We start from the raw sequence: 20,486 nt of genomic DNA, 5'->3' as shown, positions 1-20,486 counted from the left end.
AAATCGGTGCTTTATAATTATCACTTGCTTCAACGATGAAGTAATAAATCGAGAGGAAAACTTTCTTAGCTGCGAGGTCTGATTTGTAACAGTTCTAGAGAAAAGCAAAGCATCATATTGTCATAGTGTGCGTTTCCACGGAAGCACAATGCAGTGGAGCGAATGACGAATCGGTACATGAAACTGCACTTTTCAGAGCTCCCTTTTTTAATGCAAAATTATACCTTTGCTTTACTTCCAAAAATGATGCAAAACAGTAGATTACAATGATATAATATAAATTAATAGTAAGTGGCTATATTTTTTGGCTGGCCATATTTGACCCAGGTACCTTATATTTTAAAAGTAGCACACAGTAGGTATTTACTTTGAAAAGTGCATATAGCAGATATTGATATGACACCGACGATATACTTTCTATATGACATAGTAAAGGACAAATTAAACAAAAGTATATGTTTAAATAACATTTTTTTATTTCAACAAAAATCTTTTAATTCTTACACTAAAGTTATAATTTTTATTTAACCTTCATACATTCAAACATATTAATTTTGTAGTAAATCTTCCTATGTGTGACAATATATGTACTAAACTTTTATTAGAAAAGAACTTAATTTTCTCGTGACAATATTTTTGTTCCATCAATTATACTCAAAATATCTTTAAAATCTTTTCCTTCTTGATTTGCAAAATAATTATACATTGTATACAGCATTCTAAATAGATTTGCCGGTGTAAGAAGATTTTTTGAGTAAATAATTTTACTTGTTACGTTTTCCGGATTTCAAACGACGACTGCCTTTTGAAATTCGGAAAACTTACCGGCAGATCTTATTAGAACGACCATAAGCGAATTGACAAAGAATACTTAAATCAACCTCCGAGGTAAATTAAGAATACAACAAAAACAAAATACTCATTAGCTACCAAATTGGTAATACCTCGTAGACGCAAAAAATCTGTCAAATTATATTTGACGACAACTAAAGACTGAATAAAGTCTAATTTGAATTATCAGTTACAACAGTTCTGAATAAGCACCGGTTAGTTTATTAGGTGGATTTTTTACTGTACTTTATGCATTTATCTGAACTGTCAGATAGGTTAACCGATGCTTATCCATAAGCTGAGATACTAGATCTTAATATCTTTGATTAAACATAAATATCTGCCAGCTATACAGCCATTTTTTTATTATTAAAACTTTGTAGAGGTTACCAGACCGCATCGAATCAACGTACAATCTTTCCTTAAACACGTGACCAATAGGCTGATGAACCATATCTACAAAAAGTACGACTTTTTACAAAGCCTTGCACATGACATTACTTTCTTGCAAGTCATGATGAGCATCAATTTTTTCTGCCATCTCATGTGTCCTAATGTGGCAATCAGATCAAGAATAGGACACCATTTAGCGTCGACCATATAACTGATCAAACAAATATCAATGACTAGTGGAATTTTCATATCTTACGCCTATTTATTATACTGTCACATACATTTATCACTTCGCGCCTAAATATTCGCATTTCCGACTCTGTAAAGCACTCTACATCTGGTAGAAGACTTAACAGGAACATTTTTCTTGCAGACGATTCCATGTCTTCACTGTAGCTGTTCCGACCATTTGGTTTGGGGTATACTTTGATGTCTTTAGGTCTTTCTTTGATGACGCTGGCTTCTTTGAACATGACTCTTTCAATTTCTCGTTCACCATTAGGTTCTTCTATTTCAAAATTGTCCGAACCCTCGCTGTCAGAAATATCTTGCTTCAGAGTCTCAAACTCCATTTGTTCTTCTTTAGGTGTTGATGTTTTTGGGTTGATTTTGAGGAATGGTCTTAAAAAGTGCAGGTCTTCAGCCAAGTAGTAAGGTCTCATTGGAGGCTTGTCGCTTTGCTGTTGTTTCAAACTCCTCATGAATGAAATCCTTATTTTGCGCCATTTGTCCCTGCAGTCTGGTACTGTGAACAAAGAAAAGATAAGATTAATTTGATTCAAAATAGGTATATTATAAAGTTTTGGCTACCTTGGGATCTATCTAAGAATTATAAGATAGCTTCGTGTATTATTTCCTATGGCAAAGTTAGGATATAAATCCGAAGCAGTGCGAAATACTTGTTAAAATTAAGTACCTACAACACACAACATTTTGTTAAGACAGTCATTATAATCATTTCTACGAAGAGATCAGTAAAAGTTAAGGAAAATATTATAAGGAATGAATTAAGGATAACATTATAAGGAAGGCGTTGCATACAAAGTCTATCAAAACGCACTTCAGTAGTTGACTGAAAAAATATATGACAAATTCAAATGCTCAAAATCAAAACACTTATTCATATAGGTCAAGCACTGATACAGAGAGTAAATTTGGTAGTTTTAATGTACTTAGGTCTAATGAGAAGAGCTGGCCAGAAACTCTTGGGCACTTTTTTTTAATCTCTAACTATAGATTTTTACCTTTATTATTGAATGTTGCAAATAGAACATATTACAGAAATTACTCTGCACGAAGTTTACGAAATAAAGGACATTTTGAATTTGGCCAAACATCTCAGACCTTGGACTTAAGATTAAAATTATTTCCCAACAAGTTGTAATAAGAGCTCTACCAAAACACTGTAATCTATAAATAGAACCCCACATAACGATAACAGTAATACCTATAACGATTCTTTGGTCAACATCAAAATATATTTCATAATATATTGCAATATCTAACAAACGAGTAGGAACTTGATCACAATTGGAGTAAACAACCATTAACGCAAATCGATAATTATTATTATTAAGACGATTATATTATATGGATTAATTAATACTACGATAGGTAATTAAATAAATCACCATGTTATAGTAATAGAAGTAGTATAGTATAAAGTACGGTAAAAAGATGTACGAAAATCAAAGATATCGCCGTACCTTTAAATGTTTTATAATGCGGTAAAAATAATTTAAAATGCAGTAAGTTAGTTTCAACATTCATGCTAATAATATTAAACCGCAGAACCGATTTTGATGTAATCAAGTATGGAGATAGCTGAAAACCCGGGATCAAACATAGGGAACCGGAGCATCTAAAGTTAGCTGGTGATAAATAAATTATCCATCTCACTAGTTTTGGGTGAATTTGGTATATTTGTAAACCTACTCATAAAACAAATTTATTCTTCAAGTATACTTAAAACTGTAATTAACACTGAAAATCTACAATGACTAGGTATTGACGTCAAAATTTAGTCACTCTAGGCTCAAAAGATAATACTAAGTGGCTGGGAACTTACTAAACTCATGTATGGCTATTACAATATACACTCTAAAATAATAATCTTTCGAAACAGTAGCAATGTGACTAAAGTGTACAATTTTAGAATCGATTATTTCTTGATTGCATGATCCCTATGAGTAAACAAAGGGTTTCCCTCTTTCTAGATATCCATACATACATACATATCATACATACTTACATACATACATAAAATAACGCCTTTTTCTATAGAACTAGGCAGATACTAAAGAACGCCATTTGGTACATTCCTTTAAAACTTCCCTTACCTCATTCACATCCATACATCTTGTCATACAGGACCGCCAGTTACGAGTGGCTATGCACGTGACCTTTTTTCAAGACATCGCCGATATGATCTGTGTGTCTTTCTAAAATTCCAATCAATTGATAATGATAATACCTATACTTTTTTTAACGATAGGAAAAACTCTCTTAAATACACCCTTCCTGGGGGGAAGGGCAGTAACCTTCCCCGCAGAAAGGGATTTATGCTACTTGATGCTACCACCGATAACCTTTTTGGTTTAATGGATGGAGAAGCTCTGGGACCTAAAAACTTTCCAGTGAATAATAATATACCCAGTCCATGATTCATGAATACCCATACAATTTGACAATAGTCTTACCTACCAATGAATCTACCCCTACAGGAAAAGAGCGTGATTTTATTTAGGTACCTATGTAATTTAATAATTGACTGCCTCTGGGACTGCTTATCTCGAGCTTTGAGTCAATTTCTGAATCACCCAAAGTTCTAATTGTTTTTTATTAGAATAGTCTTAGTAGCCAGCATTTTAATACCGTGCTCTGTATATAGATAAAGACAAAAGATATGGCCAATAGACTCGCCGGCTATAACATTACATGGGACTAACATTAACAGCGAAACGCGAGTGTATTTCATAAACTGTCGGATATAACAGGCTTTTATATCTCTTCTATACTAAGTATGTTTGTTGCACTTTGTATCCGTAAATTATATGTATATCTACTTTATTATATTTATATCTATATCTACAGATTAGTACAAAATATACGATTAAGGACCCGATGTAAAGCTATGCGAAGACTTTTACAGATACAGGTTTTCCTTAAAGGGGCGTAGGATCTTAATGTATTTTAAATACAAGGTTTAACTGTTCCACCCACTTTTTAGTAAAGATATAGGTCGTTTACGAGAACAAAGACTACAGGAACTATAGAGAACTTTGTACAGATGGCTCAAAGGCGAACCATTTGAAAGAATGCCTAGGAGATAACAATATAGGTAGGTTCATTTTCAAGTGGCGTATGATCTATTTTACCAAAAATTTTTTTTTGTTTTTTTGATAAAATTACTGTCAGATTTATAGTACTAAGGGCTGATTCTGAAGAGATGATGATGAAGAGGCTGCAGATTTCCTATATATTTGTATTTATGTACTTCATACATCATACTCTTAACAGTTATCCTAAACGGGGAAATAAACCCTTTATTGATGGGTAAATAGTAACAAATAATTAATTGGTAATTACTGTAATTAATTCTGCGGTTTTCCCGCCGTTTTTATGTCACTATAGTTTTTTATGGCGCAATCGAGAGTAAATGATAAAAACTAATTAAAGGTCATTAAGAAAATAATAACAAATAAAAAGCCGATAAGCAAAGCAGCAGTGGTACAAGTTCGATTCCCAGCACACGATATTATTGATTTTTTATAGTATTCTTAAATTATTCTTAGTAAAAGGCATAAGGGATATAATATTATTTTAAAAAACTATATCTACGACTAGATTACTAGCTATAAGTGACATATTTTTACAGGTCGCGAATATGTTTTGTGGCAAGTAAGGCTAAAATTTTCTACATCAAAAGTAATTTTGATTGCATTATTATGAGTAAGTACACTAAAATTGCAATTATGACACTTTACTAATTAGGTCAATAGGTTATTTCATTATTCGTGTAGTTTTCCATATAATTATTTTTAACAATTTAATTTTTCATGCAATATTACACAATCATGTGCAATCATATTTTTCTATGCGGCCAGCAGTCTACCGTTCACTCGAACCACGCGTGTAAAAATATAAAAATGTTGAACGATTTTTGCGCGCGAAAATATAAAACCGTTATGTTTTTGAGACTTTCTTTTAATAAGTATAAAACTATTTTCCAATATGAAAATTAAGATTCCTAATTATGTTTTTGTTAACGACAACTTCTAGACCTCAAAAAGCTTTTTTTTTTTTTTTTTAAATAAATCATACCTTTGAGACGTTTAGTTCGGTATTGCACCATGTAATTGTCGTTAATTCTCTTGTAAACTACAACGAAGTAATAGTAACAAAAATATAAATTACCTGTAGTATTGATTTTCTTAGCAATTGTTGACCAAGCACGTCGATTATGCACTTTATTTGCATACTCCGGCAAAGTCTTATCGTACAAGCACGGATACTTCTCAATCTCTTTCACAAACTCCACGATATCTCTTCTATCACTCACTTTAGTAAACAGGTCGTATTTCGACTCCATCATTTATGAAAACAAACAAATCACAATATTTAAATCAATGACAACCGTTCACCACGGAGCGTTATGCGCAACTGCGTCGCAACATCGATGCGAAACATTAAAAGGCGCGCAATATCTAGTTCTCAACTTCTCACTTTTTCCCACCAATCAGAGCGCAGCATTCTGACGCACACATAAATACACCGGTCGATGACATAAACATATCACACAACGAAACATTGCACGAACTGTGTTTATTATTGCGTAATATTCCGCTGTTAAAACAACGTGGAATGGAATGCAAGTGTTTAACTATCTGTACAAAATTTATCTTTCAGATAAGTACTTTTATTTTCAAGGTGTATTGGGTTCATTTCAGTTATTTCGTAAGATAATGACTAGCAATGAGTTGCGTCAAATTGCGTCAGAATTTTCTTGGTTCGAGTGAGCGGCAATAAGGGTGGGGGATAGACAGAAAAACTTTTATAATTCTATGAATAAATGTGTTTCTAGAATGTACGTAGCGCAAATTTTGATATAGCGAATGAGTCATCGTTGTTTCTTATATGAGTCATCGATACGACACAACAATTACGTATTCTTTTGATAAAAACATAAAACTTTGACCGTGACGTGCGGGTTTGCTTTCCATGCGGTAAATTACCTTTAAATCATCTGATACAGATAATTTACAAGTATTTTTTGTAATAAACAATTAAGTTGGAGACCATATATGTACTACTATTTAATATTGTATGGGAAAGTGTGATTTTCAGGTAGTTATTTGTCTTTCTTGCACTTCAAAGTGGCTAAAGGCATTTGAATAAACTATTGTATCTCAAGAATATATCTTGGAAAAGAACATAATATAACATATTTACAGCCAAAAACCACGCGGTAGGTGCTTACTTAATAATTTTCAGAATCATAATTTTCAAACTAAGCTACTTAATACTTTTTCTATGTAAAGAATAATGACGATGCACAAAAAATATATTTACTTTTTCAATAAGAAGACAAAACACATGCACTCGATATTTATTTACTTATTTAATAAAAAGATCTAACTGCCCGGAATTAAAATATGTGCTCATTTTTTTTTCCTATTTCCTTTTTCTGTTACTCTTTTAGTCGTTAAAAAAATATCCGTTATAAGGATAAAAGCGGTTTATAACGGAAGAAAATATAGAAATAACCCGACTATAGACAATTTTATTATTAGTCTCACAAAAAAACTGGTATAACTGGTAACCTACCCGGTCAGTTCTTTTGTTTATAGTGAGGTGACAGTGTGTTGCCCACCACGTGCACTACATGTTGACTCAGACAAACGCAAACTGTAAACACTCTTACATCATTTTAATTCATTATTTGTATTTTTTATACCTGTAAAAGCGGTCGCAATATTATCTGAAGGCCTACAAGAATGGTGGCTCTTATTTTGGCACGGAGTCGGCAGTAGGAAATAAGCATGCCTTATATTCTTGTAACACAGTCTGACTGACATTTTATAACGGATAGAATTTTGATAAGAAGCAAACGAAATTTCAAAGAATATTTGTTTGGTTTTCGATTACTGTAAGACCTCTTTTTGGAGTGGACCTCGATATTTCAAATCTTTTTGACTATTGACGATACATACATAAATAACATTACTCCCGTTATACCCGACAGTGTAGGCAGAAGTGTATGAAACATACTCGCATTTCGCCTCTAACAATATTAGTTCCATGTAATATTTTGGCGAGTCTATGGCCATATGCCTGGCACGTTACCAAACTTCGGACTACTATTGTGAATAATCTAATGTAAATTAGAAAAGATCAAAAGCATTTTGTCCAATCTGGGAATTGAACTCGAAACCTCATGCTTAACCGACCGCGAGATAGGCACTGCAGATTGTAAAGAAAAATCTAGAATCTTTTTTCCCAAGCGGAACTCAAATTCGTTACACTACGCAAATTACGGATGCATTATTTAATTAAACTGGGTTTTTTAGACAAGCGAGTTGTTTCTCGTAATGTCAACCGAAATCACGCGAAGTCTAATGTCTAAGTCTATGGGTACTTTGGAACTTCCCAAAAACCTAATGCCTTTTACTCTTTTTAAAAATACCGCGTTAAAAAATGTTTGTGTCACGGGGATTTTTTAAAATACACCATTGGATAGAAAGTAAAACCGGATTTAATTTTGAGGATTTCAATAATATGGATATTATTTGTCGGAATCGTATGGAAACCTCCTTGGGGGTATCCAAGACGCCACTCAGTGATCTCCACCTAAATTAAATGTCAAATATCTATTTATATATTAAAAAACGACAATGAAGAACAGATTTTATTAGACATTTATTTTGGATACTAAAAGGTCATAATGACGTTATATGCTAGGTATTCGAATGTAAACTAATTATTTCAAATGCATTTATAAAAAAGTCTAGTTTGACCCTGACTGTCGTAAACAATTATGAATCATCTGCAATAAATGGATACAGGCTAATGAATGATGATGATTTTTTATATTATCGTATAGTTAGTGATCAACGTAGTGGCAAAGTTGTTCAAGCCGCCCGAAAGGCCTTTGACATGACTGACCGTTATCATAGTAGACAACAACCGGGATCGACTTTTTACGTGTCATCCGAAGCACAGCGTCGCTCAGATTAGATATAAATAAATAAATATTAATGGACAACTCACACACGGTCATTTGATTCCAAACTAAGCAGAGCTTGTACTATGGTAACCAAATAACTGATAAACATACTTATATACTTCTAAATACATACTTATATAGATACATTAACATCCAGGCTCAGAACAAATACTCGTGCTCATCACACAAAGATTTGTCCCGGGTGGCATTCGAACCCACCACACGCGGCGCCACAGTTATTGCGGCGAGGTGACCGCTTAAACCACTGCGCCAAACGTGCAGTTATATATCACTATACTTACTTAACCCACAGATCGTTTACCGACTGGTAAGCGTAACTGGCTATGGGCGCCACTCCTTCCTCATATGAAGGACAGATAGGCCCTGAGTCCACAGCTTGGCTTCCCTTTAAGAACTTTTTGTTTTTCTAGCTTGCACGATTTTCCTTTTACCGTTAGAGCAAATGAAGCTATGATATGATTGAAGACTTTTATATGAGACTAGCTGACCCGCGCAACTTCGCTTGCGTCACATAAGAGAGAATGGGTCAAGATTCCCCGTTTTTGTTACATTTTTTATTGCTACTCTGCTCCTATTGGTTGTAGCGGGATGATATATAGCCTTGCTCGATAAATGGACTATCTAACACTGAAAGAATTTTTCAAATCGGACCAGTAGTTCCTGAGATTAGCGCGTTCAAACAAAAAATCTTCAGCTTTATAATATTAGTATAGAAAAGTGTTTAAATTAAACTACTCGGTCATCAAAACAAATTTGGGGAATTTTGTACAGTAGTAATAAAAAATAAATAAATTGCAATGCAATATGATATGTTAACAAATCACATTGCGCGTCAGAAAAACTTAAATATAAGCGAGCGAAACCACACGTTGAAGCCAGTTAAAAAAACAACAAACTGTTGAACTTTGAACCAAGATTATCAGATGCAAGCCAGCAGTTCTACTGCGCATGACTGCCATGAAGTGGCTCTCATAGTTCAGTACACTCTTGATCTCGTCAGCAAGGTGTAATCTCATTAAGCCGAAGAATAAGTCGATTGGACAACAAACCGTCGGATTAACTTACCAGAGAGTGTCCTGTTTCACTGCTGTGGAATTTATTATTTTGTAAGTAATATTTTATTCGTAGTAGTTAGTTTTAGTTTAGTTCGTCGTATTACTCCCGGTTTCTGAGGTACATTTAACGGTAGTTTATCTATTCAATAGCGTCAAAACTCATACAAAAAGAAACGAATAGATAAACTACCGCCAAATTTACTCAGAAACGGGGGCTAGAAGAGCTCGTGGCTTAGTTAACAAAAGCCGGATCGATCTCTGAGGTTAAGCTACGCTTGCCGAGGTTGTTCCGTGGATAGGTGACCATTTAACATATCCAGTTACTCCGTGTTTCGGAAGGCATGTTAAATTGTAGGTCCCGGTTGTCATTTTCAAAGATCTTTGACAGTTATTAATAGCATTCGGAAGCTTGAAAGTCTGACAACCAGTCTTACTGAAAGGTATCGTGTTATAACCTAGGTAACTGGGTTGTGGAGGTACCAAAGGGAGTCGTTCCATGTAAAATACTGATATTTCAGCTGGATCCGGTGAGGTTGAAGACCGACTTCAACATAGTTGGTAGAAAGGCAGGCTGATCAATCTAAGTTAATCTTGCGTGCCAAGGCTCTCTAATAAATTTGAACCCTCTTATTCATAAAAATATATGAAGTTATGAAAGGCTTATAAAGTGTTTTGTTTCTTTCACTCCTTAGCGAAATGAAAGAAACAAAATACATTATAGTAGCTTTTTAACTAAAATAGGTTTATAGTTTGTTTATGAATAAGTCGGTTAGAGTATAACATTCATCCTGTAACATAGCAACATGCTTTAGCATACATTTAAGACTCCTCAACGCATCAACCTGCGATGTGTCACGTACCTATTCTCTACCTTTGTGTCAGACTGGTTTTTCTTTGTTAGTCATCTTTTATAATCCTACTTATAATTATTATAAATGTACTAAAGTTTATGTCGATGGGCGTATGTATGTTTGTTACTCATTCCACGAAAAACAACGGAACGAATTTTATTGTGTTGCAAAGATAGTTTAAAACCTAGATAAACGCTTAGGATACTTTTTACTACAGGAAATCTTTTCACGGAGATGTACACACAACATAACATGAATGCCTCTGTGGCGCAGTGGTTTAGGTCGCCACGCCGATACCACTGCAACAGGAGGTCGTGGGTTCGATTCCCACACGGAGCAATTACTTGTGCGATCCACAAATAATTGTTTCGGGTCTGGTTGTGCTTTGTATCCGTTGTTTGTATATTTATAAAAGTCCCCGCGACACAAGAGCAATTCTTAGTGCGGGAGTTGTCTTTAAAAAAGTATTTTATAATATTATATTTCCGAGATCAGCAACCTGTTCTAAAGATTATCAAGTACTTGAATTATGATTTCAATACTAAGATCCACAACTAGCGAATGTATAGCAAACTTTTGAACCAAAGTTTTTGCGCAAGACCTAAATAAAACAAGTAAAAAAATATATAAATTGAAATCACTGCATCCGTTCGGGAGTTATGATGCCACAGACAGACACTTGAAACTTGTAACACCCATCTTTTTTTCGTCGGGAGTTAAAAAACGGCCAGTTTAGTAGTAAGTGTTCGTAGTACATACAAAGATTATTTTAATTATGAATGTATACGTACGACACGCCTAAAATTCTTACAATAGCTAATCTATACTAATATTATAAAGCTGAAGAGTTTGTTTGTTTGTTTGTTTTTTTGAACGCGCTAATCTCAGGAACTACTGGTCCGATTGGAAAAATTCTTAAATAGGCTATATATCATCACGCTACTACCAATAGGAGCAGAGTACCAGTAAAAAATGTTTCGGAAACGGGGAAAATTATGACCCATTCTCTCTTATGTGACGCAAGCGAAGTTGTGCGGGTCAGCTAGTATTATATAAACACACTTTCATTCATACTTATAAGAGAGACATTCCAAAAATAACATTTTTTATCTAGAAATTCTTCTACGTCAACAAGAATACCCGAACAAAAGTATTTATTCACACGTTAATTTTAAAAATATAAATAAGCTCCCCAACCCGCATTTGCTGGTAGACTCAAGACCTAACCCCTCCCTTATTACGGGCGGAAACCCTTGCCCAGCAGTGGGACATTAATGTGTTAAATTTATAATTATTATAAATTAATATATTTGCTTTATCTTCTGCAATTAAATAAAACCCAAGATTGTCTAATAAGTAGTTCCCCAATCAGCTCCTTCGTTGCGTCAGGCGATCCATAAAGGAACACATAAAAAATTTAAAGTCCAAAATCCACACTTGGCCCGCGTGACGGTCGCAAGGCATAACCCCTCCCTCGTTTGGGTAGAGACTTTTGTCCAAAAATGACACAGTCACTGGTTATAAGAAAAACGTAATAAAATTAAAATTTACCTTAAGGTGTGTTTCTTCTCGCGTGCTACAAGCTGAGACACACCTCTTTCTACATCATTATGACATCATCAGAATCTTAGCAAGCACATATTATTATACCTACTTATAAAGGGTGTTTCAATAACAGAGCACTTATTAAATACAGTATTTTTCTGGTGTGTTTCCTATAAATTTGTATATGCGAAAAATGCAGAATAATACTAAAAATAAAGTGTCATTATTGTGAAAACTCGTCGGAAAAAGTTACACCGAAACTCGACAGTTTTCGACAGCTCGAAAGGCGTACCCCTGTTTATTTTTGCAATGCTTAATTGTTTGTGCAACACTTCACTTTTATTGATGGGAACAATTCTAAGGGCGAATCTACAAAAATTGTGCTGCGTCGACGCATCGCAAAGACGACGTCATACAGCAATACAAGATTCATAGACTAACGTCGTAAATCACAGTTGTGGCCGAGCCCTTATAGCTATTCATATTATATACATATTTCAGAATAGCGGCCAGTGATGAGTAATGTACTCCCCATAAAATTTACAAATCCCCGAATACAATTTTGTAGTAAAAATATACAGAATATATAAAATTATACTATTAAGACACCCTATACATATTCTATTTGCATATTTTACATAATCTACACGTTGGTCTGACTGTCTGAGTAACAGATAACCGGTCACCGCTGCGATTAGCCTCATGACGTCACGGCTCACTATGATGTAAACATACTGAGTATTTGCAACGTCACATTATACTACGAAGTACTACGTCACTATTGATATAATTATAATGAATCATGATTTCTTAGAGGTATTTAAATTGAATTATATTTCGTCATTTGTTATTCCTGTTTCGATGACGGTGTTGTGTAGTGGTTATGTCAGTGCTAGGCGTGGGGTCGTAGGTTCGATTCTTGGGTACGAATATATTTCTTTATATGGCTTGGGTAGGATTTCTTTGATATATTTGGATTTTCCAATAGTATTACGTATCAGTTTTTATGTCTCTTCTTGTTTTTTTTTTTTAAGACACCTCCCGCACTGATTATTTATCTTGTGTCGCGGAGACTTTTACAAACATGCAAAAACAAACACAAAGTACTACCAGACCGGGAACAGTTATCTGTGGATGACAATTTTTTTTTCCGTGTGGAATTCGAACCTACGACCGACACGCTGTTAGTGATGTGGCCACCTCAACCCCTGCGCCACAGAGGACGTTTTGGTGGATTTGTTTGTGGTTTTAAGTCTAGCTGTCAAGGAAAATTCCTCAATTCGAATGTTTACATATTTTTATTTACCGACAAAAAACAAGAGTTTCTTTAGTCTGTTGTAGCGCAAAATTACATAATTTTTCTAAAGGTTATTTTCTTCAAAAAGTGGGTTTCCCCGCAATGGCTTTGAAGATAATAAAACAGGACTTTTAGATAATTAGGTTAAAAAGGTTAATTAAGGCAAAACTGTCCAAATATCTTTATCAATCATCATGCAGGGATTTATTTTAGCGCGTTAAGCGACCCTTGGCGCGGGCATTCTATAGATGCGTGACCGTGTAGAGGTATTTGAATTGAGCGTCTCCATGCTTCGGAGGGCACGTAAAAATCGGTCTCGGTTGTTTTCAAATAAGATAACAGTTGTTAAGTCATGTCGAAGACCTTTCGGGCGACTGAACAACTTTGACACTAGGTTGACTACTGTACCTACTACTAAAATAAACAAGTACATTAATTATTCAACTTGAGTTTTATTTTCTATATTATATAATGTGGCAGTGATGCTAATTACCAATTCTGGACACGTTAACCGAGGACGGCGATGCGGCGACATTTTATGATTCCTTATTTTAATTAGTGTGTATTTTTCTTTTGTATACAGTTATATAATTAATATAATAACAATAATTAGATGTAAATATTTAAAATTGATGTTAAACTTGAGTTTTAAACATATGTTTTTAATCTAGTACCTATTTATCTATTACGTATCAATAGTATTATAGTATTTGTAAGTACTTCTGCTTCATTTATCAGTGCACAAGGCCATAGAATGGCTTCATGTAACGCAACAAAATGGCTTCCTAGTTAGTAAACACTACTTCGAGGGCATTATTACCAGGGATGTTATGGATATGATTCGGATACGGAGTAGATACGGATATAGGAATGATTACTATACTGGATACGGATATGAAATTATTTCGGATTATCCGTTAGTTTCGGATAATTTCAGTTACGTATATTAGATTTATAAGTAACTTGAAAAGTAAAATAAAAATAGCAAATAAAATGGTTGTGTTTAAATGTCACCATTAAATTACGTATGCATTATGTCATGACGTGTCTCTATTGAGACCGCCGGTTCACCCCTATCCAATATTATCCGAAATTTTCTATTTCGGACTCGGTTACGGCAACGGATAATGTTTTATATCGGATATCCGAAAGTTTCGGTAACACTTACGGAACTCCCTAATATCTCTACCTCTTAGTTAGTAAACACTACTTCGAGGGCATTATTTCATATAATTGTGTAATAATCACTCATTACTATGGGTCATGGTATTGTCCATAAAACTAAATTGAAATTGTCGATGTTTTATTTATAGGTATGAATAAACAATACGGTTTTAATGTATTGTTACTTACATTCATATTGGAGGCGAATACAGTACCTACCTAATTATATTGAGATGGGAGAATATTATTGTTTAATATTAATGAAAAATGGAAAGCTCGAAAACTACAGGACATATTTTGCTGTGTTTTTTTAGTTTGAAGAACGCTTTATTGGAGAGAAAAATTAGCCAAGAATAGATTTAAAAGTATAAAAAACGTTAATTTTTCATAGATACAAATTGTCAGCATAGCTATGCAACATTTGCCAAAGAGATGCCATTTTATAAAAAGAAGATTCTTTAAGAAGAATTATATATTATTCCGCTAAATTGAAGTTTTGTCAGGTAATAACTAAGTAGGTTTTTCAAAGGTTATATTTTTTTTGTTTCAGGTGTTGATCGGCTTATGGCTATCGGACGGCAACATGTCGGGCATGACGGGAGCGAGCATGTTGCGCACGCGCCGGAAGGACGTCAACGTCAAACCGAACCGGAAGTGAGTCACGTTTTCATGCACACCTAGACATCATCATCCACACGTTAGGGAACTAGGAAGTCATCAATGGCAAATTAAAATATTTTAAGAAAATTATTTACATAAATTAAGTCCCCAACCCGCACTTGGCCAGCGTGGTGGACTCAAGGCCTAACCCCTCATTACGCGAGGAGACCCTTGCCCAGCAGTGGGACATTAATGGGTTAAATTTATTATTTATTATTTACAAAAAATATAACTGGTGTATGAAGTTCACCCGCGTTTCGCCATTAACAATGTTAGTCCCATGTAATAGGGGAGTCTATTGCTATATACCGGCCAGGCTATACGGCAATATTTGATTTAATAACATAATTTATTTTACTATTTTTTTATAATTATGCCAATGACTTCTTTTACTCATTCATTAGCCACCATGTCATGAGTTTGCCTTATTCATAGCTTTTATACCCCGTTTATAGTGCACATTATAGGGAATTTAAAATTGCCAATGTTATAAAGCGCTGTATGCACTGACCGCGCGGAAAATATGTATGAAATTGATACTCGTTTCATACATTTTATGAAACAAACGTTTTAGGGTGCTGTCAGACTGCGCTTCTCATGTAATGTTAATAAATTAAGAATATATGTTTTTTGGAACAGTCAGATCGCAATCATAGTCTAATAGGCAGAATAGTAGCTACCCTAATCTAAAGAAAATAACATTTTAAAAAACATGAGGTTCTTAGTCTTAATTGAACAAAAATAATACTAAAGTAAGAAGTTTATTCATGCAACATGATCAACATAATTTAATCAACATTTTCGTATTGTCAATGTTCAGTTATAACGTATTTTACTATAAATGATATTATTTATCTTGCGCTCCGCTGTTTCAGCGTGATTCGAGATAGTCATGAATATGACTATAACACACACAATTTGTATCATTATTTGAAACTAGTTTTACCTCGCGACTTCGTCCGAGTAAAAAGTAGCCTATGTCCTTTCTCGGGTATTAAAATACCTCCATACCAAATTTCATGCAAATTAGTTTAATAGTTTAGGCGTGTTTGAGTAACAGACAAACAGACAGAGTTACTTTCGCATTTATAATATTAGTATGGATATGGATAAAGAAAATGATTGCACAGTCTGAACTCATGATAACGCGTTGCGTCAGTGTACACAGGCTCTAATACTAATATACTTAGTCAGACAAAAGGTGTGTGCTGCGTACTCCAGTCGGATGGAATTCCGGAGGGTAGCCGGTTCGTTCTGGTTGAGGTTAGCGGAGGACCGCGTCTGGTGGCGACTCAAGAGGTCCCTGGCCAAGGCCAAAGAGTTAGAGGATGATGATGATAGGTAAACAGCTACCCCCCGGTTTCTAAGTACATTTATCGGTAGTTTATCTATTCAATAGCGTTTTTAATATGAGTTTAACGCTATTGAATAGATAAACTACCGCTAAATGTAACTCAGAAACTGGGGGTAAGATGTCCATGTATGTGCACTGTAAATGGCGTATACGCACCTTAAAGCACTTTCCATACTAAACATTCTTTGACAGGGTGTATGAATATAATATGCCATAAAAACATTCTGTATAAAACCCGAAGTCTCGCAGCTCAGTCTCTCTGCAGTAAAAAGTTGTGAGATCTTTGTAATACCAAGTCGATTAATCTATTTAGTCTCTACTTAAAGGACCTTCTGTCTTAAGTTATTACATAAGATATTATCATGCCAATATGAAAAATATTTTACGAACAAATAGTTTTAACAAATAGATCGACATGGTACAGATGTATGAATGTTATATTTCATACATATTATCGATCGTTTCAAAAATGAAAATATTGAGCAGAAATCTTTTGTCCATTTTGAATAAACACATTTTCATATGAACTCGTATATTTTTTTCATACATGTATGAAAAGGTATTTTCCTTACCTCTTTGAGCTATTCTTTAAGATAAAGTCTGCACTATCGTTATTATTTTTGACACAGTAACATGCACTGGAATAGAAATTGAATGATTATTGTATCCTTCAAATATGTATGAAACTTTCGGGTAAATATGTTTCATGCAGGTTTCATGGACACAAAAAATATCGAGTGTATGGGTGTTACTTCATCAATACTTTTGTACAGCACATCATATTTCGTTTGTTGTTTTCGCTTATGCCTCGTTCATTCGCTTTTATTATTACTTACTTAAACAAAATCTGGAGCAAAACTTGATAAGAAAATCATTGAATATCCATGTAAAAATCTATACTGAAGGTCCATGTTATAAAGATACTGGACAATTTAAATATTTCAGTTCCGTCATTATGCCTTCAAATGCATTACTTATCAACTTTTGCTTCTACTACATAATAATTTGTACATATACCTTACTGTTGGCAGATATGTATAACAAAAATGACAATTTATTACTAAGATTTAGTGCCGATTCTTGGTTGACTTTTGATGAATTTATTTATTTATTTTTGATTTGATTGATTACACTAGTAAATTACTATACTAGGTACAGTTATTCTTCAGGAAAAAAAGAGTTAACACTAAATTCATGCCAGCTTAATATGAGTCATTAGCCGCCTTTACACACACACTCTATCGCTCGTTCTTAAGAGCGTACAGGTCTACAAGATTACGCGCGGTCTTCGCTCGCTATTTTCTTCGCGGGCTTGACAGATGAGCGCGGCGCGTGGTCTTTCCTTTCCCCTTACACGCGCGCTCTTTCGCGTGCGATTGTTGTTTCATGCGCGATAGAGTGTGTGTGTAAAGGGGGCTATTCGAAACTTCTAGAACTCACATTGGAGAATAAATACACGCGTATCAATGTGATACTTATATGTCGGACGTGTGTTGATGACTTGTCGACAGGTTGGACCGCAAGTCCTCCCGGGGGATGCTGTACGAGAACGAAGAGCTGCGTCTACGAACCATCAATATCAATGCCGAAGTTGAAAGAGGTAATTAAGGAACTACATTATCAAACGACCCTAGTCAATAGTTCCAATATATGCTAAACATAGAGGCTTTTATAAAAACGTAAATAAGTATGTCATTCCTTGTTTGATGTATGCCTCTACTGCGTCCTAATCGGTATAAAACCAAAACAAATAGATGGAGGATATTCCGTTCTAATATTAGTTCAGTTGAAAGGATAATTCATATTAAATTGAAAATAATTATTTTTTATTTGAATACTCTTAAATAGTACGTCTTCAGACATAGCTAGGTAAATCTTATTATGCTGTGACGCCAATCTCTGAATCTACTCGTTTTATTTGAAAAAATATACACTAAATACCAATTCTATATTTTTGGTAACAGGTCAGTCGGACATAAAGAAGTTAAAGCGAGAGAACGAGCAGCTCAAGAGGGAGATATCAGCTCTGCGCTACGAGTACGACCGGCTGGACAGCATGCTGCGAGAGCGCAGGTCCTCGCCCGAACACTCGGACGTACGTTGTACTAGAATCACACTATTATCTTATGTATTTAATCCTTTATTAACCCCGCAGCCTCATCGGTAAAGGTAAGAGATACCTGACTATCTATCTATCTAGACCTGAGTCCATCATGCCGGCAACTGTGTGCGAATTGTGACCTTAAATTCCTTTCATGAATTTCCTGGAACCGACATCTTTAAAAAAAGCATGTCATGTCACGTCAATATTATCTTACCCAATTAAACCTACTTACATTAAAATTAAACAACCATAATATGAATTTAACGAATCTCATATCTGTTCATGTAATAAAAATTGCAATAAATCAATTTGAAATATGTAAAGGGCTTGGACTGAAAACATCTGCAAACGGATTCCAATGCCAGCTGTAGTAACAAACTGTGATGTTCACATACTCTCTGCCTAACCTTTGTGCTATTGTTCTTAAAGGTGACATGAGCATGGTCAGCATTTCGGCAGTCATATCAGCTGATATAAACAAACTGTACAGATTCACACACTTCTCTACAAAAATCACCATGTTTGTTGGATCATAGTATTCGTCACCAGGCTGCCTCTCATACTCGCAAATATACACATTTTCTAAACTCGGACAACCACACAATATACCAAACAATCCCTCATATTCCACATCTTCAGAAGTCAACATAAAATTCTTCAACTTTGCCAAATGAATTGACTTAGCAAGCGATTGCGTGTAACTCTGAATGATTCCTTGATTCTCCATAAAGACAACTAAGGTTATCAATTTTGGACATTGTTCGAAAAGTAAGGTGAAGAACATAGTCCTTATTGGAATGTTATTTAATGTCAAAAATGTTAAATGTTGCAACCTGGCTGTCTTAGACAAACTTATAGGACGGCGACATTTAATCACAGCGCCCCGATGTCTGCAAAAGTCTGTCAAAGTAACTTTATCTGGCAAATCGGGGATTTTCTCGAAGTTTTCACACCGATCTATACAGAGCCACGTACTAGGTGCATCAGTTATCTTCATACAGACATTGCTATGCATGCAAAAGTAATTTGGAAAGTAATCTTTTAACTCTAGCAATACATTCTTATAGAAACTTTCATCGAAGCTCGTCGTTGCTTTGTTCCAAGCCTTAAACACAATATTGCCATCGAGCATGAAATTTAAAGGCAAATATGAGCTCACTTCTACTTTCAAGTCATTGCAACTAACTCTAAATAATTTTGCTAACAACGGCGATACATATATTTCAATTTTCTCCAAACACATCATGAATATGTACTCAAGTTGTTTGAAATTCAATCTGCTCAATATTTCCAGTTGTTTCGAAGTTTTATGCGTTACAGCACAGTCTCTTGCAGTGACGGTCAGCTTATCAAAATTGATGTTTATTTCATTATCATCATCGGAGTCGTTTTCTTCGTAATGTATGTTACAAAACTGTCTATAATTGTCTGCTATAGTTATTTTCACATCTTTCAAAGAGTTGACATCACTGCAGAGTTTAATAGGAAATGCGGAGAAGTTTAATTCTATAAGTACGAAGTGAACTGCCTCAAATTGTCTCTCTTTGAAATATTCTTCTGATTGACTAGTAAACTTCTCATAGTTGTAGTTTCTGAAGATTTTGTAGAAATTAATTCCGATCCTTTTTAAGTTTACTGGACATATTTTCTCGATATCTTCCAAGTAAATCTGTGTGAAGGTTACGTCTAAAGATTTTAAATTTACGAATCTTTTTATATGAGGTCTTAGGATTGCTGCGGTCAAATCTGGTACTCCACTTAAATTTAGCTCTAGAATATGGTGTCCGAGGTCTATAAATAGTTTTTCTTCTAAAGTGTTAGCTGTAGCTAAAGTGTTTCTTGATAGCACTATTTTCTTGAGCTGATACCACGACGCAATATATTCTCTGAGTACACTACAACTGTTATACACATTAATTTGAGTTTTCGTGTCTAAATAATTGAAAATTTTGGACCCGATTTCGACGGGTAAACTAAAAAAATCCA

General features: G+C 34.6%; 2 protein-coding genes across 4 annotated transcripts in view; one reads left to right on the top strand and one right to left on the bottom strand.

The window, feature by feature from the left end:
• LOC142983913 (uncharacterized) overlaps nt 1-20,486 on the top strand; it is an 82,878-nt gene that overhangs the window by 53,453 nt on the left and 8,939 nt on the right. For 2 of the 3 annotated variants that reach the window (XM_076131114.1, XM_076131113.1), the window contains exons 2-4: nt 14,933-15,036; nt 17,908-17,996; nt 18,361-18,491. In XM_076131114.1, the coding sequence (XP_075987229.1) occupies nt 14,966-15,036; nt 17,908-17,996; nt 18,361-18,491 (291 nt within the window). In that variant the 5' untranslated portion in view covers nt 14,933-14,965. Of the gene's footprint in view, nt 1-9,491; nt 9,577-14,932; nt 15,037-17,907; nt 17,997-18,360; nt 18,492-20,486 lie in introns of those variants that run through there. The other variant, XM_076131115.1, reaches the window with a different exon arrangement.
• On the bottom strand, nt 476-5,904 carry LOC142983971 (uncharacterized). The gene is made up of 2 exons (XM_076131209.1): nt 5,641-5,904; nt 476-1,969 (listed from the first exon to the last, which is right to left on the bottom strand). Exons 1-2 carry the CDS (start codon nt 5,816-5,818, stop codon nt 1,470-1,472), a joined length of 678 nt encoding a protein of 225 aa, XP_075987324.1. The 5' UTR covers nt 5,819-5,904; the 3' UTR covers nt 476-1,469.

This window comes from Anticarsia gemmatalis, chromosome 25, assembly GCF_050436995.1.
Source record: "Anticarsia gemmatalis isolate Benzon Research Colony breed Stoneville strain chromosome 25, ilAntGemm2 primary, whole genome shotgun sequence".
Lineage (NCBI taxonomy): Eukaryota > Metazoa > Arthropoda > Insecta > Lepidoptera > Erebidae > Anticarsia > Anticarsia gemmatalis.
Note: the sequence above shows the minus strand (reverse complement) of the source record. Positions and strands in the feature narration are given on the sequence as shown.

Bases quoted from the DNA above. Each gene is read 5' to 3' on its own strand.
- LOC142983971 (XM_076131209.1), bottom strand. From the start codon at position 5,818: ATGATGGAGTCGAAATACGACCTGTTTACTAAAGTGAGTGATAGAAGA. The intron at 1,970-5,640 runs GTAATTTATATT...CTTTGTTCACAG, and splicing joins TAAGAAAATCAATACTACAG to TACCAGACTGCAGGGACAAA.